General features: G+C 47.1%; 3 protein-coding genes across 5 annotated transcripts; 2 read left to right on the top strand and 1 right to left on the bottom strand.

Annotated features, from left to right (window-relative positions):
- Positions 1-569: 569 nt before the first annotated feature.
- LOC119335383 lies at positions 570-6105 on the bottom strand. Of its 3 annotated transcripts, none has more exons than XM_037607516.1 (3): positions 5788-6105; positions 959-999; positions 570-880 (listed from the first exon to the last, which is right to left on the bottom strand). In XM_037607516.1, the coding sequence occupies exons 1-3, from the start codon at positions 5917-5919 to the stop codon at positions 646-648; spliced, it is 408 nt and encodes a 135-aa protein (XP_037463413.1). In that variant the 5' UTR covers positions 5920-6105; the 3' UTR covers positions 570-645. The 3 variants fall into 3 exon arrangements, with proteins under 3 accessions (XP_037463413.1, XP_037463414.1, XP_037463412.1); XM_037607517.1 differs by having other exon boundaries at positions 570-877; XM_037607515.1 differs by having other exon boundaries at positions 570-999.
- LOC119335382 (putative receptor protein kinase ZmPK1) lies at positions 1177-5148 on the top strand. The gene has a single exon (XM_037607514.1). The coding sequence runs from the start codon at positions 1738-1740 to the stop codon at positions 4150-4152; it is 2415 nt and encodes an 804-aa protein (XP_037463411.1). The 5' UTR covers positions 1177-1737; the 3' UTR covers positions 4153-5148.
- An 11751-nt stretch (positions 6106-17856) lies between the features above and the next one.
- On the top strand, positions 17857-20912 carry LOC119338437 (GDSL esterase/lipase At5g37690-like). The gene is made up of 5 exons (XM_037610760.1): positions 17857-18189; positions 18271-18401; positions 19634-19861; positions 20003-20252; positions 20491-20912. Exons 1-5 carry the CDS (start codon positions 17925-17927, stop codon positions 20718-20720), a joined length of 1104 nt encoding a protein of 367 aa, XP_037466657.1. The 5' UTR covers positions 17857-17924; the 3' UTR covers positions 20721-20912.
- The last annotated feature ends 795 nt before the right edge of the window (positions 20913-21707 follow it).

The following is a 21707-nucleotide window of genomic DNA, read 5'->3' as shown; positions in this document are numbered from 1 at the left end:
AGTTTCATTTATACTTCCAACTATTCTAAACAAATATATTAAAAAAACACATTAAATAAATATTTCAAAAAAGTGCTAACTAAGCATTTGAAAACTATTAGACGTACATAGAGAAAATGTTTCTCAAGTATACAAAAAATACATAGTGAGTGTGAAAAAAGTTGACCAGGTATTTAAAAGAAGTTAATCCAAGCAATTGAAAAAAATGTTAAACAAGTATTTAACAACATTGATTAAGCATTTGAAAAATGTTAAATGTGTATAGAAAAATGTTGACCATGTATTCAGAAAATTTTAAATTTGTATTTCAAAAATTGTTAACAAGCATTGGAAAAATATCATTATGTTGACCATGAATGGAAAACTTGTTGACCATGTATTTAAAAAAAATAAACTTAGATTTGAAAAATATTAACATCACATTTGAAAAAAATGTTAAATGTGTATAAAAAATCTTGGCAATATATTATAAATATGTTAATCTAGTTTTTGAAATTTTAATCAAGTATTTAAGAAAATGTTAAATGTGAACAGAAAATATATTGACCATTTATTGAAAAAATGTTGAACTTGCTCTTGTTAAAATGTTAATCAAGGATTTGAAAAACTGTAAAATTTGTATAGAAATAAATGTTGACCATGTATTCAAAAAATGTTAATATGTTGAATTATTCCTGACATTGTCAACTTGACAAAAAATGTTGACTGTGAATCATGTGCTGCAATGCATGAACCAACTGTTATTTTCCAGGCGTCAATGTTCAACGTTTGAATTTCCATTACTGTTATGTCGGTTTCTTTTGAAAAAATGAAGACTTCTCTGTCTGCTGAAGTCCATATGTTGCCAAGTTTGCGGTTTCTTTCTGATAGCAAGCAACTGCTGAAATAATAAAGACTTATTTCACTTGCCAGCTGTATGATGGATGATTGGTTGAAGCACGAGTGGCTCGAATCATACCCCCAGAGCTTCATTGCAGGAGTATACAGTTGAATTGTTGACTGCACAGAACAAGTTGTCATTCGAGAGAAGGACAAGAAGCGATTGAGAGAAGGTGACATGAAAAAATGTGGACCTGGCCAGCAACCTTTATAGGAAATACTCCCTCCGTTCACACATATGAGATGTTTTGAATATTTCAATATGGACTATATACAGAATGAAATGAGTGAACCAACACACTAAAATGCATCTTATATACATCCAAATCTTTTTTTTTACTCAGTTCCATATTAATTGCCGCTGATTTAGCACAAAGTTGTACAAAATCAACGACAATTAATATGGATCGGATGGAGTAGAACATCTTATCTTATAATAGTGAACTGAGGGAGTAGCCAAATCGTTGTCACCACACAATTGGAAGTTTGAAACAAGTAGGGGTATGTTTTTTGACTTATCTACTATGTAATGGATGGTCAGATTAGGCAATGAGTGGCCCAAATTGAATGATGGCTTGGGAGCCTGGAGCCTTATTTCAGGAGTATACTTCAGCCAGCTGAAATAAAAGATAATTCTACAACGCGCATATTCAAGAAACAAAGAAATTACAGCTGACCATTGATTGACTGGTTGACAAACAAGAGCAAATTATCGCCCTCAACAAAAGGACAAGCACCTATCAGTGTCGTATTGAATTATAGAAGCATATTGCTTCCTCTAGTTGGTTCCTATATACAGTAGCTGAGTAGTTTCCATTTGTGTACATTCCAAAGATCAACTAGAGTGCCTCAACAAATATGGAAATACACTCCACCTCTCTGCTTCTTCTAAATCTGATTCATCTGTTTTTGCGGATCTCGGCTCGTGAATTCCTCTCGCCAGGCTCCTCTCTCTCCGTAGAGGATAGCTCTGACGTGCTCCATTCACCAGATGGTACTTTCACCTGCGGCTTCAACAACATTTCTGGGAATGCCTTCGTTTTCTCTATTTGGTTCTCCAACACAGCTCATGAAAAGACTGTCGTCTGGAGTGCAAATCATCTCCACCCCGTGTACTCCTGGGGATCCCAAGTCATGCTATATGCAGATGGCAGAATGGTTGTAAAAGATTACAATGGCCAGGCCGTGTGGGAAACCAATGTCAGTTCTTCATCAAAAGCCGAACAAGTCCAGTTGTTGGACACCGGGAACCTCATCATGAAGGGCCAAGGTGATATCATTTTGTGGCAAAGTTTTGATTCTCCTACTGATACATTGCTGCCAAATCAGAACATTACTTCTGCTACAAAGTTGGTATCTGCTAATAGGTTACTTGTTCCTGGGCGCTACAGCTTCCATTTTGATGATCAACATTTACTCACACTGTTTTATGATCAGACGGATATCTCTTTTATCTATTGGCCAGATCCTAATAAGAATATCTGGGAAAAGCAAAGAAGCTCATTTAATACCACCACAATTGGGGTCCTAGATAGCTCAGGTTATTTCCTTGGAAGTGACAATTTAACTTTTAAGGCGACTGACTGGGGTCTCAAGGTTATGAGGAGGCTAACATTGAATTATGATGGCAACCTTAGATTATACAGTCTAAATAAGTCAGATGGAAGATGGTCGGTCACATGGATGGCATATCCTCGGACCTGCTCTGTACGTGGTCTCTGTGGTATGAATGGAATATGTGTGTATACACCTAGGCCAGCTTGTGCATGTGCCCCTGGACATGAGATCATTGACCAAAGGGACCGGAGCAAAGGTTGCAGGCCAGAATTCAATCTCAGTTGTGATGGGCAGGAGATGTTTGTGAAGCTACACAACACCGACTTCCGAGGTAATGATCAAAGTAGCAGTACATCAGTTTCATTCCATACATGCAGGAAGATATGCTTGAACAACTGCAATTGCAAAGGTTTCTCATACTGGCAGGGAAGTGGAAGTTGCTATCCAAAGTCATCCCTTGTTGGTGGTGTAACCAGCCCGGGTTTGGGTCATTCTATCTATCTCAAGCTTCCCAAGACATTACAGGTCTCAGAGTCCTCAATTCCTCACTCACAACCTTTTGGTCATAGATATGCTCCTAACTGTAGTGCAAAGAACAAAATTTTCACTACAGATTTTCTGGATCAACCTAAGAGCAGTCAGAGTGGATCACACCCACAGTACTTGTACTTGTATGTATTCTTGTCAGCGATATTTTGTGTAGAGGTAATATTTGTGGCATTCGGATGCTGGTTTGTGCTGAGAAAGGAGGGCAAGCAGTTAACAGGAGTATGGCCAGCTGAGGTTGGCTATGAAATGATAACTAACCATTTCCGCAGATACACTTACAAGGAGTTGCAGAGGGCAACTCGAAAGTTCAAGGACCAGATTGGATGCGGGGCATCTGGTATTGTATACAAGGGGGTCTTGAAAGACAAGAGGGTAGTAGCGGTGAAAAGGTTGGCAGACATAAACCAAGGCGAAGAAGAATTCCAGCATGAACTGAGTGTGATTGGAAAGATTTACCATATGAATCTGGTGAGGGTTTGGGGGTTCTGTTCTGATGGTCCACACAGGATATTGGTCTTAGAGTACGTTGAGAATGCTTCGTTGGATAAAACCCTGTTTAGTAGCAAGGCCCCACAGATCTTACTCGAATGGAACCAAAGATTTAAGGTTGCCCTAGGGGTGGCAAAAGGATTGGCCTATCTTCATCATGAGTGCTTGGAATGGGTTATCCATTGTGACCTGAAGCCTGAGAATATACTGTTGGATGAAAACTTGGAGCCAAAGATCACCGACTTTGGCCTTGCAAAACTTGTGAACAGAGGTGGATCCAATAAAAATGTATCGAGGGTCCGTGGAACTAGAGGTTACATAGCTCCTGAGTGGGTTTCTGGCCATCCAATAACAGCAAAGGTAGATGTCTACAGCTTCGGAGTGGTTCTCCTAGAACTACTCAAGGGGGCTCGTGTTTCAGACTGGGCATCAAATGCCGACGAGGAAGTGGAGACAGTCCTTGGAAGGGTTGTTAGGATGCTTACAGAAAATCTGATGCTGGAGCTGGAGGGCAGCCAACAGTTATGGGTGGCTGACTTCATTGACTTGAGGTTGAACAGCCAGTTCGATAACTTGCAAGCAAGAATGATGGTCAAGCTGGCTGTTTCATGCGTGGAAGATGGTAGAAAAAGGCCCACCATGGAAAATGTTGTGCAGATGCTTCTTTCGGTTGCTTGATGAAGCTAAGTGGCATGATGCAGCAGTATGCATACTACCAACCAAAAAAAAAAAGATTTTGATGTTTGATATAGTACACAGAGCTTATTCTTGGATCCAAAACAAGATCTCTATGATGTGTTAGAAATAAAGCGCAGGTCACTTTGCATAAGTAGATTCTGCCGTCCAAGTGTCTGATCGAGTAGTATTAAATTAGCAGTTTTATTTTGGCATTTCGTCCAGATTACTATTCGAGTTGGTGTCCTGTTGAGTGGTGCTGCTGTATAGATGTGTTGGCCGCCGAGTCAGTAAGCACTAGCCTTGTAACTGATACTCCGATAATAAAGTAAAAAGAGACAGAAAAGCAGCAAATTCTGCTAGCTGCACCAAAAATCGATCAATCTGTTTGTTAGCCAGTTTCTGTGCATGTCTAGCTTCTGTAGGTCCTTCCCACCAAAATAACTAACTCGGGAAGAATCGATCAGCAAAATCCATCAGCTTCATGCACGAAAGACTTCTCAGCTAGTCACGTGCGGCTCTGGTGTATCAGTGACTTGATCAACACCAAGCGGGCTCAATACTAACATGACGTGTGTCCATGTAAATCAACTGTCAGAAATGATCTAACCATATAATAATCTGAGAAAAAACATGGGACAAAGTCTCCTCTAACGTTTGTGCTTCCATTGGGGGCACCCATAACCAACGATGGTTTGGGACCCTGGACCCTTGGTGCCACAAATAGAAGGGGGAGGTCGTGCCCCTTTGGAATACAGATACATACATGGGTTAAACACTCTATACTGAACCACTGGTCCTAAAAGAGCAGTAGAGCACTAAAGGGGATCAGCAAGACGTCTACTCCTGTTGGCCAGCACGAGGTCAAGGCTGGTGGCGCTCATGCATCATCACAGCTGCCGCGAGGGTCATGCCAGTGAGGCTCTTGGACCCTGCTGCTGCTCTTATATCACCGCGGCTACACCGAACCTTCACCACGCATGCATCGAGCAGGCACGAGACCTCGCCGTATAGCCGGTGAGAACAAAAAACGCCTCCTCCCACTATTTAATGTAGTACTGTGGTGTTCTAATTGTGTGGGTTAGATCATAATTATGTTAAGTGTAATTACATTGGCACCCAAGCTACTAGCCTATAATTACAAGCCTAATTAGACCCTGCTCATGTTAAAAGGCTTATGTCAGGGGAAAATTGTTTTGGTCTTATACCATTTGATGGTCATGAAGATCTAAAGTGGTTCTCTTAGCACCTAATTATCATGTCTAATGATTATATATTCAAATCATATTTGCCTCGTGTGAATGATCGCCACATAATATGAAGTGTCAACTGCCTGACGGTTAACCCTAACAATCATGTTTAGCTCTAACTGTTGCTAATTCACTGTTAATTATTTCATGTTAACTTCTCTCTCAGAAAAAAAAATGTCCTGTTAACCCTAGATTAGCACATTTAATGTGTTTCAGATGCTAATCGGGCTCTGTAGGCAATGAGAACAAGGGGAATTTACAAATTCTAAGACAAGCCCTGGTGGAAAATTCTCAATTCCACTAACCCTAGCAAAATTCCCCAAATTTCCCCAATGCCGAAACATAAATCCCCAAATCATGAAACCCTAAGAATGGGGAACGAGCTTACCAAGCGCATCGGGCCGCCGCGTGCGGCCGTCACCGTGCGTGGAGTCGCCGCTCGCCGCGCCCCCACCAGCTCCAGCTGTTTCCGCACCTCAAGAAGACGACGCGGTGGCCGCAGCCTCGCCCCGTTCGCCATCCTCAAGTCGCCGCGGCACCGGCGTCCTCCCTCCCGCCGCTAACGCCATGAGAGAAGCACGGGTGGCCAAGATCGACGGAGCAGCGCGCTGGATCCCTCTGCTGCAGGCTGCTCCGGCGAGCCGCCATGGACGCCGGGTCACGGCGCCGCGCGTCGGCGTGGTCTCTGTGATCCGAGAAAATCGGGGAGGGGGAGGAGAAAATGGCCCGGGCTTAACCTGGCCCACTGATAGGGTGATATCAAATGGGCCGCTGATGGGCTTTTGGGCTGAAATACGTCAATGTACTTTTTATTGTATTTTCTGCTGTTCTAAAGTTTTTTTTCTGCGAAATAAAGATTTATTTTATACCCCTCAAAAAATGAAGATTTATTTTATGAGATAGGTTTACGACTGTTAAGCCAGCAGATGCCACATATTTGTCTCTACTAGCAAAATGTTTGTGCGTTGCCACATATTCATGTTAAAACAATCGAGATATGTATCCTTACACAATAGAGACATACTACTTGGAAGGGTTATAATACAATCCAAATCTATCCTGGTTATCCTACAATCCAAAACTATCGTTAGTTCTCTCTAGCATCTGATAGTACCTTTCAAATAGTCAAGGTTTCATCTAGATTTTGATTTCATACCATTGAAAGTGATGGAACTGTGTTTTTCAACCCATAGCATCAACCCATATGGTAATGTGTGTATGATAACAAAATTTGCGGTTCAGCTTCTTCTGAGTATGCCAAATGGTTGGGGTTTCCACAATGTTGTCGATGGATGGATATCTTCTCTTAATTCTGTTGATATACTTGTATGGCTCCTAGCAAAAACAGAGAGAAATATATACTTGTGTTTTTTATATAGTTGAAAGATGATGTTCTGTGGCACCACTTATATAAATCATAAGTCGGGTTTTGCTAATTGTTATTTAGATGATAATTAGTTACTTCTCATCTAAGCCCCACACCGTCCGATATAAGCTCCAAGATCCATGTTCTTTAGCACCCACTCACGCTGCATGGGAATTGTCGCACAGGCATTCCATGTTGTCACGTTTCTACGTTGGGCCATTTTATTGTTGAATGTTTTGGGACTACATTCTTTCATGTCTGATGCCCCCATGTTTTTTTATTTTTCATTTATGGACGGGGGAGTGGTTGGAGTGGCAATTTGTGTTTTTTTAGGAATGCCACATTACATTTTTGTTGACGCATGGTGAGGGAGTCCCGGACTAGGGGGTGTCCGGATAGCCGAACTATCATCATCGGCCGGACTCCAAGACTATGAAGATACAAGATTGAAGACTTCGTCTCGTGTTCGGATGGGACTTTCCTTGGCGTGGAAGGCAAGGTTAGCGATACGGATATGTAGATCTCCTACCTTTGTAACCGACTCTGTGTAACCCTAGCCCTCTCCGGTGTCTATATAAACCGGATGGCCCTAGTCCATAGGAAGAACAACAATCATACCATAGGCTAGCTTCTAGGGTTTAGCCTCCTTGATCTCGTGGTAGATCTACTCTTATAACCCACATCATCAATATTAATCAAGCAGGACGTAGGGTTTTACCTCCATCAAGAGGGCCCGAACCTGGGTAAAAACATCGTGTCCCTCGTCTCCTGTTACCATCCGCCTAGACGCACAGTTCGGGACCCCCTACCCGAGATCCGCCGGTTTTGACACCGACATTGGTGCTTTCATTGAGAGTTCCTCTGTGTCGTCGCGATCAGGAAGGATGCATTTTCCCGTCTTTAAAGACGGCACCGTCGTCAAGGGAGCTTTGGCCGCCGGCCAAACTGTCCGGCTAGGTGGTTTTCTTATGACCGCCTGTTCGGCCACCGCTCCGACGATGACCTCTCAGGTCATCAAAAGCGATCTTCACATCAGCTCGGAATTCGCCGAGCAGTTAGATCTGATTGAGCTCTCCTCTGTAAACGAGCTCTTGGATCGCATCGCCGCCCTGGGAGTCGCTACAGACTACGATCAGATTGGGCTTAAAACCGATCTGAGAGAGATTAACTCTCCTCAGGCTACCCACCATGTTGTCGTGGTAGAGGGACAATGCGGCAACCCTTCTTCTACGTTGGAAACCAACTATGTCCGGATTCCCGATCCCTCCAAGCCGGATTCTCGCGGAGGGACGGACGCCAATCAAATACTGAACTTAGAGTCAGACATCGGACTAGATTTGTTGGAAAGCATCCAACAAGTCAAGCTTCCAAATCCGGAAACTTCTTGGCCTTTGAGCCTCAGATCGGGCGGGGTTCCGAACTTGATTCCAACCACCCACCCAAACATAAGCGATCTCTCTCAAATACGGCAAGAGCCCGATGAAACAGTACATCATTACTGGGCCAGATTCCTCCTGGTTATGAACAGGATAAAGGACTGCTGCGAAGAAAACGCGATTTCAATTTTCTGCAACAATTGCACGGACAAGGGAATCATGAACGCCATAAGTCGTCGCGAAGTTACACGCTTCATCGACCTAGCGACCATCGTACAAAAATATTGTGCAGTGGAGAGTGCCAGGAACACTGAAGCTAGGTTTTGGGACAGTCCGGCCTTGACTACAACCCTAGTCCGAAGTAAAAGGGTGCGCCATACTGAAGCACCTGGGTTAAAAACCAAAAAGCAAAAAACCCCTAAAGGGCATGGAACCGTACTGGAGGGCTGGCTCAACGGACCCTGCAAAATCCACAGTACGGAGGGCGCCACTCCAACACACAGCCTTCGAGCATGTTGGATACTACGGCAGGTGGCCAAAAGTGGCGACGGCTTTTTAGCCCCGGGCAAACAGCCCAGCAGTACCGGTACGGTATTAACAGTCTTCGAGACTTTCGCATCAAATAACATGCGAAAACGAACAATCCGCGGCCTCGCCGAAGTCTACCAAGTAGCAACAACAAATCCATGGAGTGACACGGCTATCACCTTCAACGCCAGCGACGAACCTAAATTCCGAACAGCTAGAGCACCAGCCGCATTGGTCCTCAGTTTGATAGTGGACCACTTTCGCCTTACCAAGGTACTCATGGATGGCGGCAGTGGATTAAACCTCATCTACGAGGAAACCCTTCAAAAAATGGATATTGACTGGAGCCGCATTGAGCGAAGCAGCACAACCTTCAGAGGGATAATCCCTAGTCGAGAAGTACGCTGCACAGGAAAAATCACACTAGATGTAGTGTTCGGCTCACCGGACAATTACAGGTCCGAGGAGGTCACGTTCCAAGTGGCCCCATTCGGCAGCGGATATCACGCTTTATTAGGGCGAGAGGCATTCACAATCTTCCAAGCTATACCCCACTACGGGTACATGAAGCTCAAAATGCCCGGACCCAATGGGATAATCACTCTTGCCAGTGATCCAGACATAGCACTCCGCGCTGAAAATAAGACAGTCGCACTGGCCCTAGAGGCATTGTCCGAAGCCCTAGCGGCAGAGGAACTAACTACGCTGCGCTCCACGGTGGATAGGGACGATGTGATACTCGATAAGAGGTCCAAGTCCACCTCTTTTAAACCAGCAGACGAAATAGTCAAATTTTAGGTCCATCCAACGGACCCCACAAAGACGGCCTCCATTGGGGCACAATTAAGTCCTAATGTCGAAGCCGCACTACGAGAATTCCTTCGGGAAAATTGGGACATTTTTGCCTGGCACCCTTCAGACATGCTAGGAATCCCATGTAGGCTGGCACAGCACAGCCTAAACATCCTAAAAGGATTCAAGCTGGTCAAACAAGCTCTTCGGCGATTTTTCGAACCCAAAAGACAGGCAATGGGAGAGGAGCTAGCCAAACTCTTAGAAGCCGGATTCATCAGTGATATAAAACATCCGGACTGGCTAGCCAATCTAGTAATGGTACCAAAAAAGGACAAATCCTGGCGTCTCTACGTCGATTTTAAAGACCTTAACAAGGCATGTCCAAAGGACCCTTTCCCCCTCCCTCGCATCGACCAAATCATCGATGCTACCGCAGGGCACGATTCATTGTGCTTCCTCGACGCATACTCCGGATACCATCAAATCAAGATGACGGAGAAAGACCAGGCCGCAACGGCATTCATTACTCCATATGGACCATTCTGCTTCAACACAATGCCCTTCGGACTCAAAAACACCGGCGCAACATATCAGCGCATGATTCAAATATGTCTGGCTACCCAGATAGGCAAAACAGTAGAGGCATACGTAGACGATGTGGTCGTCAAGACCAAACACGTCGAAACTCTAGTAGAAGACTTGAGGGTGACATTCGACAACCTCCGAGCATATGACATTAAGCTCAATCCGGAAAAATGCGTCTTCGGCGTACCAGCCGGAAAGCTCTTGGGCTTCATCGTATCCGGTAGAGGAATTGAAGCAAACCCGGCCAAAATCCGAGCTCTGTCACAATTGGATATTCCAAAGGACCTCAAGCAAATACAAAAACTAACCGGATGCGTAGCGGCCTTAAGTCGCTTCATCTCCCGTTTGGGAGAAAAGGCTCTGCCCCTCTACCGCCTCCTCCGGCGCATCGAACATTTCGAATGGACGGATGCTGCCACAGCCGGACTCGAAGAAATAAAGGCCATACTGGCAACAAATCCGGTCCTGGCCGCACCCAACCTGGGCGAACCTATGTTATTATATATCGCAGCAACACATCAAGTTGTCAGCGCGGTACTCGTCGTTGAGCGAAAAACAGAAGGGCACAGATTCCCTCTTCAAAAACCAGTGTACTACGTATCCACTGTTCTAACTCCATGCAAGTCCCGGTACCCACATTATCAAAAGATAGCGTATGCGGTGTTCATGGCATCCCGGAAGCTGCGACACTACTTTCAAGAGTGTTCCATAACGGTGGCCTCCGAAGTACCTCTCAACGATATTATAAACAATCGCGACGCAACGGGCAGGATTGCAAAATGGGCTATTGAGCTCTTACCATTTGACATAACCTATAAACCACGGTGAGCTATAAAGTCGCAGGTTCTGGTTGACTTCGTCGCCGAATGGACCGAAGCCGAACTCCCTATTGAGTACGACGCATACTCCAATTGGATCATGCATTTCGACGGATCCAAAATGTTGGCTGGCTTGGGGGCTGGCGTCGTCCTGACGTCCCCAACTGGAGACACAATCCAATACGTACTTCAAATAATGTACATGGACTCCAACAACGCAGCCGAATACGAGGCCCTTCTACATGGCCTCCGGATGGCAATCTCCATGGGCATTCAACGCCTAGAGATGCGCGGGGATTCAAACCTTGCAATATCCCAAGTAAATGAAGACTTTGACGCCAAAGATCCAAAAATGGCAGCTTACCGCAATGCTGTCCTAAAAATGTCCGCCCGGTTCGAAGGACTCGAATTCCACCATGTAGCCCGGGATAATAACCAGGCAGCAGACGTGTTAGCACGCATCGGCGTGAAACGAGACGCCGTCCCTCCAAACATCTTCCTGGAACGGCTCTTTAAGCCATCCGTGTTATGGGAAGAGGAGTCCGGAAATAACAATCCGGAGCCAGCTGCACCACCTAACTCAGACCATTCTGACACAATCGGCGGCTCAGCCAATGAAATAACACCTTCAGCTCACAAAATAATGGCAGTAATTGCCCCGTGGACAGAACCATTCCTAGCCTACTTAATTCGGCAGGAACTTCCCGAAGACCAAAATGAGGCCCGCTGCATAGTTCGGTGATCTAAAGCCTACAAGGTCCATGAGGGAGAACTTTATAAGAAAAGCACAACCGGAATCCTTCAAAGGTGTATCTCCGAAGAGGAGGGGCGGAATCTCCTGGCTGAAATTCATGCCGAACTCGGCGGGCACCACGTTGCAGCCCGGGCCCTTGTAGGCAAGGCCTTCCGTACAGGATTTTATTGGCTGACAGCCCGGGCAGATGCTCAGGACTTAGTCCAATGATGCGTCGGTTGCCAGCTCTTTGCTAATCAGAGCCACATGCCACCCACCGCCCTCAAAACTATACCTATTACCTGGCCGTTCGCGGTCTGGGGGCTTGACATGGTTGGACCCCTTAAAGGGGGAACCCACAAGCGCAAATACTTATTGGTCATGGTGGGCAAATTCACCAAATGGATTGAGGCCAAGCCGGTTAAAACGGCAGAATCCAGACTGGTGATAGACTTCATATCCGGGGTAGTACACCGTTTGGCGTCCCCCACAGCATCATCACTGATAACGGCACGAACTTCATGGCCGACGAGGTTAAACTCTGGTGCAAAAATATGGGCATCAAGCTCGATTACGCTTCAGTCTATCATCCCCAAACTAACGGTCAAGTCGAGCGAGCAAATGGTCTAATCATGAGCTGCATCAAACCCAGGCTAGTGTAGTCCCTCAAGGAATCTAACACGCACTGGGTAGAGGAGCTCGACTCCGTACTCTGGGGACTGCGGACCACGCCAAACCGAACTACTGGATTCACACCATTTTTCATGGTATACGGCGCAGAGGCAGTTCTGCCCTGCGATATAATTCATGACTCACCTCGTGTGCGCATGTACGAAGAAAGAGAAGCCGAGTTGGATCGGCAGGACAGTTTGGACGCCTTAGAGGAGGAGCGGGACGTGGCAAAGGCTCGTTCCGCATTTTATCAATAGCAGGCTCGAAGATATCAAAGCAGAGAAGTACGGGCCAAAACTTACAATGTCGGCGAACTTGTTCTACGCCCGCCGGACAAGAAAAAGGACAAACTTAAGCCCAAGTGGGAAGGTCCCTTCATCATCAACCAAGTCCTGACCGGTGGAGCATACCGTCTCTGTAAAGCATCTGACAACCGACTCGAGCCGAACCCATGGAACGCAGCCCGTCTCCGAAGATTCTACGCCTAAACACCGGACTCAGAGTTCGTCTCACTCCCCCGTCCACCTTTTTATATATTTTTACTGTCTCTTGTCCCCCTCCTTCTTCCCACTTTTTTTTCTCAATACCTTTTATAGGCTGATTTGCGCTTTGTTTGCACACACTTGATGTGCTCCTAGCACTCATTACATCTAGGGGCTTCTTTACCAGAAGCTTATTCATATGGGCTTCACGCCCAATACATGTGTCATACTTCCGCATGTACCTTTTATTCACCATTATATGCATTGATATGACTTAAGTTTTGGCCAAGCTGGGTTGCCTGGCTCCTGTGCTTACCCCTACATTCCTGATTGTTCGGCTAGGAGGTAAAGGGAGCACCTCTGCGATTGTTACTGCCGAGTCAGCCGGATGTGTACCTCAGACTGGGTGAAGCCGAAAGCTAGCGTTCTTAAGAGAATATTCGGTCGGTGACTTGAAAGATGATTCATTACTTACTTATTTATCTGCCCCCAGATGTTTTTTCTGCTATTTTCGCAGTCTGGCATTGCACCTTAGGGCATGCCTCCCAGGAAAAGGAACCCTTAACGGAACTATTCTCCCTGGAAGATGTTTCTTACTAACCATGTAATATAACATAACTAGTTGGGCACTTGTCTGATAAAGCAATTATGACCCCGACGCCTTGTCTCCATGCATGCCCCGGTTCTTTTATAACCGTAAGGGTATTCGGACACACTCCGGACTGTTGGGTCCCAAGGTTGAAGCGAAACGGTCCGCAAAGACAAACGATCTACAATTCGACTAGAAGGCATTTTACATGTCATTTCAAATTACATCGTCAAACCGACTGATTGTACTCCTCCTCAATCCCATCTAACAGGCTGTCTAATTTACAGTCCTGTTGGGAATATTTCGCGGCCAGTTCTACTTGGCCGTACATCAAGCTCACAGGGATCTCCTTCCCATCAGGCCCCGCAGGTCCGACCTCGCCCATGTGGTTTGGGTCAGACTTCGGGTAGCGCGTCTTCACCATGGCCCAGGCCTCCCTGGCGCCCTGACGGCAGGCCGATATCTTCCACAAACGGAGGCGTCGCCGTGTTCCTTGGAGCTTCTCAGCAAGCTCACCAAGGCCCTCGGGTAGGGAGACAGATGGCCATAAAGCCTGAACGACGCCACTCATCGCCTGTCGAACACGTTCGAACAATTGCACCAGCTCGGGCAGTTGGTCACCCGTTGACCCAGGCATTTCCTCCACAGGGCGACCTGTGAGCATACCTAAAGACATATTTCTGTCAATCGACTTCCTCGCCGAATTCTTCTTTTCAAAAGGAATTTGCTCAAGCACTTACTATAAATGCCGCGACGAAGCCGCTGATTCTCCTTCACGGAGCCAGACAGCTGGGCCTGAACACCTTTCAGCTCTTCTCCTAGCTGGGTGTGGGAATCTTGGAGCTTGTTTCTCTCCTGCTGCACCTTCATAAGCACCCTCTCGCCGGCCTTTAGCTGACGCAGTAGCTGTTGCTTGTCCGGATCTAGTCCGGCGACCTCTGCAATATTATTGTCAGATTCACGCCGCACTTTGTTAATTAATTATCTTTTCAAAGTACGTCTTACCAGCGGGGGTCTCTGTGGCTCCCCCTGTGGCGGCCAGTGCGGCCTCAAGTTGGGCCTTGCGCTCTTGGAGCTCCTGGGACAGATGGTTATTCTTCTCCGTAAGATCCTGCATAAAAATTGATCCTTAAATCAGTTATTTTAACTATTTTAAGTCTCGGGGCTACTAGCATATATAACTATTAAAATTACTTACATCTATGTCTTTCACATACTGCTCCGTGGCTCTGGTTAACCCATCTTGAGCGGCACGGAGGTGCGCGTTTCCCGCATCAAAGGCATTTAACGCCTCCGGGGAGAAACACGCGTCACGAAGAACTGTCCGGCGACGCCTGTGATTCATGGCGCTCTCCACCTCAGACCGGGTGGCGGACAGCCTGTCGGCATCCTCCGTCGGAGGAGCGTCCGGCTCATGCCTTGTATTCGCCTCCCCTCCCGGGCCATGCGTTGGAGCATGGCTAGCGGAGGCTTGATTGGCAACCTCTCCGGACACTGTCCGGCGAGCGCTCTTTCTGGAAAAGTTATGAGCATTAATATACCTCTTGGGAATTCTTCCCTTAAAAATAGCGGTGCTCCGTACCGTTGCGGCGATGTTTCAGTTCGCGTTGCACTCCTCTCCCGCCTGCTGGGCCGGACTGACCCTTGTTGGCCGGCCACCGCGGGTTCGGCTTCCCGCCTTAAAGGCACCTCCTGCGATGCACCATCAGTATGGGATGGTCAGAATTGAGCACGGATCAAATGATGGTGTCAAGACCTCGGTCGTAGTCACCTGGGAGGCCGGAAATAAACCGGGGTAGTCAGCCGTAATGGCGACTAGGGCATTGTCCATGCTAAGTTGGTGGAACACCCAGTCGATCAGCTCCACCTTTATGTCCGGATCCTCTTCGGAGGTCGGATCAAGGGATCGTTCCGGATCCTCGGGCTGTGGAGTTAGGCTTCGTATGCCTTCCACATCCAGGCGCAGCTCCTGCGTCGAAATCACAGAGTAAGATACTTGACTTTGAAAGTATGGATCGGGTGGATGAATATCCGCTTACCCAGCTCCGAGGGTTATTCATAGAGAATCCATTCAGCGGATTCGTGCGGAGGAAGTCCTCCTCCTCTCCCTTGTACAAGCCGGACAGGATCTTTGCCAGATCGGCTGCCGAGCCTGGCCCTTTGCGGCCATGACGGGTGGCGTCATCTTCCCCGTTGAAATCCCACATAGGGTGGCCTCTATATTGGAGTGGCTGCACCCCTCGCATAATGCACGTGGCCATGACTCCAATCATGGTCAATCCGGAGTGGGCCAGTAATCTAATCCGGCCCATCAGATAATGGACGCTCCTATCATCTTCCCGTTGAGGGCTCCGCGGGCGCCAACTCAGGCGTTTCTTCAAGGAAGCATTGCTGAACTCCGGAAGGCCGATCCGAACTGGATCCGGTAGAGGGGCGTCCTCCATGTAGAACCATTCCAAAGGCCAGTCTTCGGACGCCTTCTTCGGGGTGCCGGATAGATATCCGGTCCCGGCGATGCGCCATATTTCGGCTCCGCCCACTTGATATATCGACCCCTCATGAGAATGGGGTACGAGGCAAAACAATCTGTTTCACAGCGTAAAATGGGGCTCGATGCCCAAGAACAGCTCGCAAAGAGCTACGAAGCCCGCGATGTGCAAAATGGAGGCAGGCGTGAGGTGGTGAAGCTGGAGTCCGTAGAACTCTAGGAGCCCCCGGAGAAACGGATGTATGAGAAATCCGAGTCCCCTTATTAGGTAGGGGACAAAGCATATCTGCTCCCCTTTGGAGGGGTTGGGGACGCTCTCCGCCTGCTTCCCACCCTTGTAGGTGGCTAGTCCGGCTCGAACCGGAACCATGAAAGCTGCGGGAAGATATCCCTTGGTTTGGAGCGCCACTAGCTCGCTGTGTGGAACTGAGCATCTCCCCCAATCTCCTGGCTTAGGGCTGGGAGCGCGAGAGGAGGAGCCGCGTCGACTATCCATGATGGAATGGATTTTTGTCAGAGGCGCTTCGATGAGAACTTGCGGATGGAGGATTGGGTAAGCTGGATCTAGATCCTCGCCTCTCTTATAGGCGGCTCGTTCGCACGGTTAGGGGGTAAAATGTAAAAATACCCCAGCCTTTCGCATTCGTACGACACGTGGAAGAGGGCCATTATTGGACGCGGAAGCCAAGGAGCGCAGCATTTATGAAGCAACCAGGACACTATCCGGCAAACACATGGAGCATGGAGAAGAACCCGCCTTGCAAACGCCGAAGACAACATACGCGCCGGATTCGTCGTTATTGAAGCCTGGTTCGGGGGCTACTGAGGGAGTCCTGGACTAGGGGGTGTCCGGATAGCCGAACTATCATCATCGGCCGGACTCCAAGACTATGAAGATACAAGATTGAAGACTTCGTCCCGTGTCCGAATGGGACTTTCCTTGGCGTGGAAGGCAAGCTTGGCGATACGGATATGTAGATCTCCTACCTTTGTAACCGACTCTGTGTAACCCTAGCCCTCTCCGGTGTCTATATAAACCGGATGGCCCTAGTCCGTAGGAAGAACAACAATCATACCATAGGCTAGCTTCTAGGGTTTAGCCTCCTTGATCTCGTGGTGGATCACAGAGCTACAAAGAGAAAAAGACATCCGCCGAGCAGTCGCAAGCGTCATCATCATCACCGGCTACCTCCGAACGGGCGACTCCGACTTCACCGAAGACCTTCATCGTCGAAGCCAACCCGCAAACAGCTGCACAGAAACCATGACGGCACATGCCAACAGAAGGCCACATGCGCGAACAACCGACAGCTCCGACTCTGATGACGATCATCACAAGGGAAATATGCAGGACTTGCGCCGACCGTGCCGCATAAAGCACCTCGGACATGCCGGGAAGATCCGACTACCGAAGCCCGAGTCGCGACCAGAGTTCCTCTCGACGCCATGCATCATCGTTGCCAAACAGAAATCAGCGCCCCCGAAAAGGCCGCCTCAGCAAACTACGCGGCGAAGATGCTGCAAACCACGCGACAAAGATGCCGCAACCCACACGGCGAAGATGCCATCCACCGGTCTTTATGTTCTGCCACACAATCCTGCCCGACAATGTCCATGTGGGACGGGCCATATAAGAAAAAAAACACTCATAGCGTCTCTGTTGAGGCACTCATAATTGATATTGAATCACTAAGCCCCGTTGCAATAGACAATTAGCTAGTATAAACTAATTGAAGGCACTGTCATCTCTAGCTAGATCGAGGCTCCACAACGGAACGGAATCAACGGTCGTGGAATCGATCGATGCAGACGTAACATGCACGCTGATTAATTAGTCGTTTCCCTCGATCGAGCAGTACAACTTTCACGAGGGGAGGCATCCTTCACACATCCACATGGAGTACACGCAGACCCGGACGACGTGTTAGATAACTTATAGATTAGCTTATTGACCGAAGATCAATCAAACACAAACCCTTGGGCTTACAAATACTACAGGTCGACTCCCGTTTGTTATACACACAGAGTCATAATTCATCGAGGAAGCTATTTTCCTTGCCTAGCTAGCCAGGCGCACGAGCTGGCGGCAGGTCATGAAGGGCGCCATCGTTCTCCTCGGTCTTGTTGTGGTGGGGGCGCTTGTTGGTGCGGTCGCCGCCAGCGCTGGGGTGGTGCGGCGGCCGGTGGTGCCGGCGATGTTCGTGCTTGGGGACTCAACGCTGGACGTGGGCAACAACAACCACCTGCCGGGGAAGGACGTGCCCAGGGCCAACCAGCCTTTCTACGGCGTCGACTTCCCCGGCCGCGCCATTGCCACCGGACGTTTCAGCAACGGCTACAACATCGCCGACTTCATCGGTAAGCAGCGGCCGGCTACAACATCACTGACTCCATAATCCATAAACACATGTGTTCATATATACTGATTGATGGATGCAGCAAAGTACCTGGGGTTCGAGAAGAGCCCTCTGGCCTATCTGGTACTTAAATCACGCAACTATCTCATCCCTAGCGCTCTCACGAGAGGTGTGAGCTACGCTTCAGCTGGAGCTGGGATCCTCGACTCCACTGTAAGTCACATCTAACTACTACTGCCTGCGTTTATCAGTCGTCCTTGTATTTTGTGTCAAACTTTGATCTTTATATACTTATCAAAAATTAAGTTATAATACAATAATGATGGTATAATTGAAAACCTCTTTCGAACATGATTCCAATAATATAACTTGTATGACATACTACTAGTATATTTTGTTAGTCAAATCAACAGTCAAAACTGGACACAAATACTAAGGTTGCTTAATTGCGTCAACGCAATTGGTACATATATGTAGTTCCGATGTTTTCGTAGGGTTGTAGTTGTACATTGTTCTTTTTCCTCAAAACAAAACATATAACGTGCACTCCTCGTGACCAAATTTAGTTACATTTTGGTTAGATATATCGCCGGCGAACAAAGCCTTTTCAAAAGGTTTTAAACTTGGACGACCTCCATACTTTTTTTTTCATACGTGCTAGAGAAATCTTTGGCACCAAAGCCCGATGGAGGGAGCAACGTGGGAAACATCACCCACCGAGATAATTAATTTTTTTTTATGGTCACCAAAGATAGCACCACACAGATCTCAACAAACTAATAAATTAATCTACTACTTGGATCAAATTTCACGTGTATGTTAGTAGATAGCCGCATCGACACGATCGCCAGATCACATCTCGATCTACCAAAGCCACACACATAGACATAAAATGAAAAGCAGGGCACTAATATTTTTTTAACACGAGATTTATCAGCCGCTCATCTACCTGGCTACATTCTCTAGGCATGACTACTTGTCCACTAGCTCTTCACTTGCATTGTGGGGATTTTGGATGACAACATGCTTCCTAGAGCAAAGTCGACCATACCCTCATCCCACATGGGTGACCTTTATCTAGTCGCGAGTCGACAATCGAAGTTACATGACCTTCATTTCTATGGTTGTCAATCGGTTATATGTGCTTGACTTCAGCAATGTCGACTCCACTCGTATGTTGTTTAGCAAACTGGCATCACCGCTTTTGACTTAATTCTCTTTGAATGTTGATTACAATTATGAAGAGTTTCAATGGATTGACATAAGAAGATTGTAGGTCGTCTAGCACTGCCACTAGTCTCAAACATCCCCCAACGCTATCCGCTACCATAACAATATAAGTCGAACCGCAACCACAGAATAAACTAATCGGCTCCATTCTAACATTGCATAATTAGCCACAATTGCTTATAATTTCTGAGAACCAACTTTGTGACTTATTGCAGAGTGCCGAGATCAGCATCCCATTGTCGAAGCAGGTACGCTACTTTGCGGCGACCAAGGCTGAGATGGAAGCCGCAGTTGGCAGAGGCAACGTGTCCAGGCTCCTCGCTCACTCCTTCTTCCTCCTCGGCGTTGGCAGCAACGACCTGTTCCAGTCCACGGCGACCACCCAGGGCGATGTCATTGCGCTCTACACTGCTCTCATCTCCAACTACACGGCAGCGATCACTGTAAGCAAACCGATAAACCATCCAATCCATTATTATTTTTCATTAATTAAGTGTTTTTTTATTTTCGAGCAGAAGGGAAATGACTATTCTTGTACATATGTTTTATTTTAATTAGCTGGTCATACATATCACAATGCATAGGATTTGTATGGGATGGGGGCGAGGAAGTTCGGGTTCATCGGTGTCAGCCCGCTGGGCTGCGTGCCAGCGGTGCGCGTGCTCAATGCGACGGGGGCATGTAACGATGCCATGAACCAGATCGCCATGGGATTCACCGCCACGCTTAAGTCTGCACTCGCCGGCCTCGCCCCGAAGCTCCCAGGCCTCGTCTACTCCCTCGGCGACTCCTTCGCTGCCTTGGAGACAACCTTCTCCAACCCGCAAGCAGCTGGTACGTCCCTGTACAGAAATCAATAGAAAAAGTTATGGCACTATAATTTCCCTAAGAAAATCTTGAAAATGTGCTATTTTTTTTTCTTTTGAAAAAGAGAATTACCCCTGACCTCTGCATCAAGCTATGCACACATCCATTTTTTGAAAAGGCACTAGTGATTTTGTAGTTGTACAAAAAATGCTTGAGATCGAAACACAGGATGATGCATGCTCATGTATCTCTCTGTGAATCAAAGGGTACGAGAACGCGGACAGCGCGTGCTGCGGGAGCGGGAGGCTGGGCGCGGAGGGCGGCTACTGCACGCGGAACTCCAAGCTGTGCACCGACCACGACGCCTATGTGTACTGGGACTGGATCCACTCCACGCAGCGGGCTGCCGAGCTGGGTGCCCAGGCGCTCTTCAATGAGGGCCCGGCCCAGGTCACCGCACCCATCAGCTTCGGGCAATTGGCCCACGAGAGATAACGGCACACTCTCTTGACACGTTGTAGCTGTAACATTTTTGTGTTGGAATAGTGTAGCTGTAATCTTGTTGTTCTGAATCGCATTAAGCTTCGAAGCTCCTCGAAGAAAAGCAATAAGCTGGGATGAATCTTCTCATTACACGTTGCTTCATTGTATTTGGATTTAGTTTGTAACCAATGCTTGGTTCATTTTGATGTGTACACTGACGCTCGTTGGTTAGTACTGACAAGTATCTAAGTCTTTCAGATGTACTAGCTAAAGCATGGTTTAAGCCATGTGCAGGTGCAATGCTTCCTTGGGAATACGTGAGCTTGCGTCCACATACAAGAGAAGAGAGGTTTCTATTACTGTCTAATCCTCCAAGAAATGCTAGTGGACAAACATATACAAGAAATAAAAATGGTGCGCTGAAGAAGCGTCACTACATTTTTGTTAAAGTGCGCTGAACGGTCTTGTCCTTGTGTCATTCGAGAAGTGCAGCCACATTGGAGCATTCTACTCGTGTCAATCTACGATGTGGCACATAGGTTACAATCTACTGCTAAAATAGGAAAATAAAAATATATTTCGTGTACTCAATGTCGCTCTCTCGTGTAATGGAAAAGTAAACAATTGATATAATGTTTTCCTTATTTTTCGGCCCAAAGAGCTAGATCCCACTCTATTTTTTGGTCCACCAAGCTAGATCCCACTCTATTTTTCGGTCCACCGAGCTAGATCCCAATCTACTGCTATGAATTGGAAGAGTCAAAAATACTTTACAAATTTAAGGCACAAAGCCAAGGATAGAGAAGTGCATTTTCATGATTATATGGAAATTTAGTAGAGGTAAATTACAAAGTGTATCTAAAAACATCAGCGCATGACATTAGTGTTGGTGTGGAGCATAACTAATGGACCGAAATGTCAGGGAAGATAAACCAGCCCTACAGCTTCAACAATAAATGTCCGAGAAAACTTCAGCAAGGAGTTTAATGGCACACGCGG

The sequence above is a fragment of the Triticum dicoccoides genome, chromosome 7B, assembly GCF_002162155.2.
Source record: "Triticum dicoccoides isolate Atlit2015 ecotype Zavitan chromosome 7B, WEW_v2.0, whole genome shotgun sequence".
NCBI classification, from domain to species: domain Eukaryota; kingdom Viridiplantae; phylum Streptophyta; class Magnoliopsida; order Poales; family Poaceae; genus Triticum; species Triticum dicoccoides.
The sequence above is the reverse complement of the archived record's forward strand: the minus strand, read 5'-3'. Positions and strand labels throughout refer to the sequence as shown.